The sequence below is a fragment of the Gavialis gangeticus genome, unplaced genomic scaffold (assembly GCF_001723915.1).
Source record: "Gavialis gangeticus isolate Ggan-Ray unplaced genomic scaffold, GavGan_comp1, whole genome shotgun sequence".
Lineage (NCBI taxonomy): Eukaryota > Metazoa > Chordata > Crocodylia > Gavialidae > Gavialis > Gavialis gangeticus.
In genome coordinates, this window is record NW_017729000.1 from 487,052 (window position 1) to 492,919 (window position 5,868).

At 68.1% G+C, this 5,868-nt stretch overlaps 2 protein-coding genes across 2 annotated transcripts in view; one reads left to right on the top strand and one right to left on the bottom strand.

The window, feature by feature from the left end:
• Nucleotides 1-169: 169 nt before the first annotated feature.
• On the bottom strand, nt 170-5,607 carry FAM193B (family with sequence similarity 193 member B). Its single transcript, XM_019505942.1, has 11 exons — nt 5,584-5,607; nt 5,277-5,390; nt 4,895-5,134; nt 4,483-4,699; nt 4,116-4,325; nt 3,369-3,768; nt 3,063-3,258; nt 2,405-2,641; nt 1,079-2,021; nt 744-819; nt 170-603 (listed from the first exon to the last, which is right to left on the bottom strand). Exons 1-11 carry the CDS (start codon nt 5,605-5,607, stop codon nt 507-509), a joined length of 2,754 nt encoding a protein of 917 aa, XP_019361487.1. The 3' UTR covers nt 170-506.
• A 33-nt stretch (nt 5,608-5,640) lies between these two features.
• Nucleotides 5,641-5,868, top strand: part of LOC109289744 (lateral signaling target protein 2 homolog) — a 5,468-nt gene continuing 5,240 nt past the window's right edge. The window contains exon 1 of the mRNA XM_019505943.1: nt 5,641-5,672. Coding sequence (XP_019361488.1) covers nt 5,641-5,672 — 32 coding nt within the window. The remainder of the gene's footprint in view (nt 5,673-5,868) is intronic.

Consider the following 5,868-nt stretch of genomic DNA (forward strand, 5'->3'; position numbering starts at 1 on the left):
CCCGGGAGCCAGCGGCAGTGGGGCAACCCTAGGGCCCGGCCTCTGCTGCAAGCAGCTGCCCCCTCCCCGGCAGTGGGGCCTGCGGGGCACTGATGGTTGGGGCAGGGGCACAGGGAGCCGTGAACAAACAACCAAAAAAGTTGTTTTTTGTTTTTTTTTAAATAAAATAAAAAATTAAAAAGTTCTTTATTGGATCCAGCATGGTCCTTCCCCGCAGGGTGCGGGGCAGCGCCAGGCCGGCGAGCTCCCAGCAGGGCACTGCAGAGCGCCAGGAGGAGGCAGTACCCTTATGGGCTGGGTCAGGTCAGGTCAGGTCAGGGCGGGGCGGGGGGCAGCTGCCTATGGCCAAGGATGGGGACCCGGGGCTGTGCCAGGCTGGGGGGATGCAGTCCTGGCATTCCCGGGTTGGGGGCTCCACATTCGTGTGACAGGTAAGCCCAGGAGGAGGTGGGGGCACAGTGAGGCGAGTGTCTGTGGGCGGCGGGGGCGGCCGGGGCCCCCGCACCTCACTGAGCAGCACTCGAAGTGGTTTTCTTCAGGGTGAAGTTGGTCCAGTTCACAGCCACCTTCTGCCGGGTTTGCTTCGCCGAGTCCAGACAGAACCTGAGGGTGGGGGCAACATGAGGAAGGGGCGGCCGGGGGGTCACCCCCACCCCCGACCGCTAGAGCCCAGCTGCAGGCCTGATCCCCCCCAGCCAGGCCTCCACCCTGCCTCCAGCACCCCCTGCCCTGGGCCACCTCACCTCTTGAAATACTCCACTTCTCGGTCTGTCTCGTCCATCTCCACCCCATCCACATCCTTGGGCAGAAACACATCATCTGCAGGAGCAAAGCAGCACTAGGTCAGGGGCAGCACCCAGACAGCTTTCCCCCCGGGCAGGGTCAGCCCTGGCAGCGTGGGGGAGCAGGGGCACTGCCCCAACAGGGAGCTGCTGCCAGGCAGCGGGTACACAGGCTGACCCAGGGCATGGCTTGGGGAGCAGAGCCTGAGCCCCTGCCAGACCAGGGGGCTGGCCATGCGGGCTGCGGCTAGGCACAGGCACGGGACAGGCGGGCAGGGAGGGCCCTGCACACTCACCGATGGACGGGTTGGCCTTGTCTGCCTTGTTCCTGCTCTTCCGGCTCTTGCCCTTGGGCTGGGGGGAGCTGGCCAGGGCAGGGGGCTGGGCGGTCTGCCGGTCCCCAGCGATCGCAGGGGGCAGCTGCATGGGCTCTGACTGCTCGGCCCTGCCCTCACCCCTCCGGCCTTTCCGCTCACTGGTCCGCTCCTCGGGCCGGGGGCCGCCACAGCCCCAGCCCTGCCCCTTGCCGACCTCGCCTGGCTCCACGCTGCCGCCCCACAGGAGCTCAGAGACGGTGCTGGGTTTCGAAGGGTGCTTGGCTCCCAGCACCTGCCCCTTCGTGCCAGGGCTGTCCAGCTGGGCTGGGCCCCCCAGTACTGCCGTACCATCCCCCTTCCTCCCCAGGCCGCTCTGCCGCTTGCTTTTCCTCTGCTTGCCCCCAGCAGGTGCTGGCTCCAGTGGCTCTGGCCCCTTGGGCTCTGGGCCAGACCCGCTGCTCTCCTGGCCAGAGTCCATCGCCTTGGGGGACTGGACCCAGATCATGCGGGACAGGCTGGGCACAGCACTCAGGCGCCGCACCACGCCATTCTCAGTGGCCTCACCCGGGTGCTCGCCCCACCGGGGGCCTGGCTCGTGACCCAGCACAGGGCCCAGGCTGAGCGGTGCCAGGTCGAGGCCGATGTCGGGTGGGTCGGCAGAGCCGTTGAGGTGGGCAAGCAGGCCCTTCTGCTCCAGCACAGCCGCCTTCTTGGGAAAGTCATCCACGTCCAGGTTGAGGTCGTAGACGCTGAAGCTGGCGCGGATGGAGTCCTTGATCTCCTGCAGCCGGCTGCTCAGGAAGCTGTTCACCCTCTCCAGCTCCAGCTCTGGCCACTCCAGCAGCTCATCCTCCGGCCCAGCCAGGGGCCTGCGCTCCACCCGCTTCTGTGCCTCCGCCTCCAGCTGCGCCTTCTCCTTCTCCTGCAGCACAGGGCAGGCAACGCCGGGGTCAGGGCCAGAGGCACAGAGGGTGGCTATGCCCAGGGGACACGGATTGGCCTCAGGCCGCAGCAAGGCAAGCGCAGGGCTCAGCACCAGGTGAGCCACTCAGGGGCCTCCCTCTCCCTGGTGCTCGTGGCCTCTGCACGGCTGCCTACCAGCTCATGCTTGGCACTACAGTCACTGTGCTGGACTGGAGCCAACAGTGTGGGCTGCATGAGACCTGTGCCCTAGCAGCCGGCCACAGCCATGTGCATGTGCCCAGGCCAGGCCCGGCGCGGGTCCTGTCCGCAGAGCCAGGCGAGGTGGACCACGCCATGAGGCACGGGCAGAGCCAGAGACAGGACCTCCCCAGCCAGCCTCACCTTCTTCTTCTGCTTGTGCCGTGCCCGCTTGGCGGCCTTGGCACTGTTCAGGGGCTTGGGCTCCGTGCTGTTGATGTAGTCCAGGAGCTCGTCCACATCACGGTGGTCCACGGCCGGCTCCCCCGCACCACTGCCCGGGCCCAGCTTCTGCGGCAGCTCCTCCTTGCGCTTGGTGAGGCGGGAGCGCAGCTTCTCCCGGATCTCTGCGTAGTTCCGGCTCGTTGGGGCTGCTGGGGGCTGCAGGGGGAACCCACAGCGGTGAGCCCCAGACAGGGGTAGGAACGCACACTGCACAGCTGGCCACAGAGCCCAGTCCAAGCCCCTCGCACACCCAGCCCCTCCACAAGCATAGCAAGTTTGCCAGGTCAGTGGGGCTGTCACAGACCCCTGCTCCACCAAGGCTGCTCAGAGCTCAGCTGAGGAGACACTGGGGGCTGGGACACCCCTGATCCAGAGAGCAGAGATGGGGTACCAGGTTGGAGGTGCAGCAGCAGGGCAGTGTTGGGGAGCGGACAGGCCTTTTCAGGCAGGGCGCGGGGGTGGAGGGGCACGCGGAAGCCAGGCCAGCAGGCAGGCGAGCAGCAGGGCAGAGTTTGCCCAGCTCATGACCCTCCAGGCACCCCCAAGGCAGGGCAGGGCTGGGCGCAGCCACACTCACCGCATTGTGGCCGAAGAACTCGCAGTAGCAGCAGTCGCAGAACTTCCCGTCCTTCTGGGTGGTGGAAGATGAGGTGCAGGAGCTGCGTTCGGAGCTGCTGTCCTCGTCCTCGCCCAGGCCCTCGTCTGCCTCACACGACTGGGGCGGGTGGCACCCGGCACCATTTGTGAACTTGTGCCCTTTGCACGAGGAGTCCCTGAGGGAGCAGGTGGGTGAGGGAGACCCTGGGAACAGCAGCAGGGGTCATGCTCCCTCCCCACATAACCAAGTGCTCATGAGCTGCTCCCATGTCCAGGACTTGCTCACCTGTTGGCGCTGGGCAGTGGGTGGGGGGTGGCTGGCGGGATCAGGGCACCGCTGCAGTGTCCGTTGCAGGGGTGGGAGCAGCCGGAGAGCGGTGGTGGCATTTTCAGAAGTGGCACGTTGGCGGGGGGCAGGTGCGGGCTCTTGTAGGACCCCTGGCCGTGCACAACGGGGCCCGCAGAGGCTGGCTCGGCCACTGGCTTGGGGGCAGGCACGGGGAAGGGCGGTGCTGGTGGGGCAGTGCCCAGGGGGACGTGCGGCAGAGGGCCGAAGGGGCCTGGGTGGGCAGGCGGCTGCTTGGCAGGCGCCAGAGCGGGGGGCTGGGTGGGGAGGCCGGTGGGGCTGTTGGGTGGAGCGGTGAGGTCCGAGTGCCGGTGGTGCTCTGGGGCATGGAAGGCTTCGCCTGCGGGTGAATGGGGAGAATCAGCCCACAGCACGAGGCATGTGCTCATCTGTGCATATACACGCCCCCTGGGCCACACCACACCCCACGCCAGCTCCCCACTCCCATTCTGCCTCCGCAGCCAGTCGTCGTCCCCCCCCGCAGCTAGCTCTGCACTCTAGGCTGCAGTGGTATGGACAGGGTGGCCTGGCCAGGGGCTCTTGGACTGAGACGGAGCAGCCCAGCACTGCGGAGGGCACGGGCAGGTCCTGCACAGCCTGCTGGCCCGGCTACGGCCACTCTGCTCCCTGCCAAGGCAGTCCTTCGCCCTGGGGGGTGAAGCATCCCTGGGAAGCACATGCACCCACCTGGTGGGGTGGGTCTCCGGCACATGCTCTTGAACTGTTTGGGCAGCGCCTTGCAGAAGTCGAGTGAGGTAGGCAGAGGCGTGCCTGGGGCAGCACCGCCGGGGGCTGGGGAGACCGCATGGCTGTAGGGACAGGCCTTGAGCCCTGGTGCCACTGTGGGGGCCTGGCTAACGCACTCTGCAGACAGGGCCAGGCCCGTGTGCTTCTCACCTGGAACAGAGTCAGCTCTAGACATGGCTCCGGCCAGGGCCAGGCCGCGGTCTCCAGCTGCTGCTCTCTGCGTTCCCCATGAAGCGCAGGGCACTGGGAGGGGCAGTGCCGAGCAAGCAGACGGCCGGACACCCTGTCCCCGGCAGCCAGGACTCACCTAGCACGGTGGGGGGCCCCGCAGGGCTGCCCTGCGCAGCTCCATTGGCGTGTGGGGAGTTCCAGAGGCCCGAGAGCTTGTGGGCGGACAAGAAGGAGCTGGGGTCCCAGTCCCCCGAGTTCCCGTGGCACGAGGACGATGACGATGAGGACGAGGACGAGGAGTGGGAGCCACCACCGCAGGACTGTGCCTTGCAGGACGTGCGTGACAAGGAGACCTGCGGTGACATGCATCGTGAGAGGGCTGCGCAGGCTCCCTGGGCAGGGATGCCTGCAGGCACCGCGCCCTAGCACAACCCTGAGCCAAGGCTGCTGCTGCCCCATCCCCAACCCTCAGCTAGGACCCTCGCTCCGAAGCCACCTGCAGACCTCGGGGGATGCCCACCCGACAGCAGTGCCCGCCCAACACCTACCGCCAGTGCCTGCTCCTGCACCGCCCGCCGCTCCTCTTCCTCCACGCTCTTGCGGCAGCTCTGGCAGATCCACAGCGGCATCTCCCCCAGCAGGTTCTGCACCAGGGCTGGCACGAAATCTGGGGGCAGCCGCTCGCCCGGGGACACCAGCCCATTGTGGGACGGGCCACCCCAGTCCTTGCGCTCCCGGTGGCAGAGAAGGCAGCACGTCTGCACCGACTGGCTGGCGGTGGGCAGCACCTGTGCGGGGACACGTGGCATCACTCGCCGTGCGGGGCAGGCCCAGCCATGCGCAGGGCTGAACCCTTGGCACCCGGGGGCCTGAATGGCCCTGCCCACCCCTTCCCAAGCCAGCTCGTGGCTGCCTGCTGACAACACCCACCTCCTGCCGCGTGCAGAGCAGCCAGCAGGTGCCCGAGCACAAGGCGTGACCCCAGGGGTGCCTACGATGCCGGGAGAGGGGGCGCGGAGGGAATCCCAGGTGTGGACAGGCTGCCTAGACCCCTTGCCAGCCCCAGCCCCAACCCCCGCCCCACGCATCCCGCTGGCAACAGCCTGGGTCGCAGCCTTTGTTCAGAAGACGGAGAAGCACGGCGGCGGGAGGCAGAGCAGGGTGCAGCCCCACGCTCGGCGTCCCCCTGCGTGGCCTGGCGCAGCTGGGGACAGCCTGCCGGCCACGGAGCGGGAGCCGGGCGGCTGCTGGGGGGTCCCATTGTCTGCCCAGAGCGGTGGTGGCCGCTGAGCAGATGGCGGCTCCCCGCCTCAAGGTGAAGCGGAGGTCAGAGGCTACAAGGAGGGAGCAGGCGGCAAAGCCTGGCCCTCGGGGCTGCGGGGGGGAAAGGGCCCTCCCCAGCGCGCCAGCATCGTGCCCAGCGCAGGCGGCACCAGGAAGCTGCGGAGCAGCGAGCGTGGGACGCTGCCAGGGCCCCCGCGCTGCACGGAGCCGGCAGCCCAGCCCGCACCTGCTGCCCCCG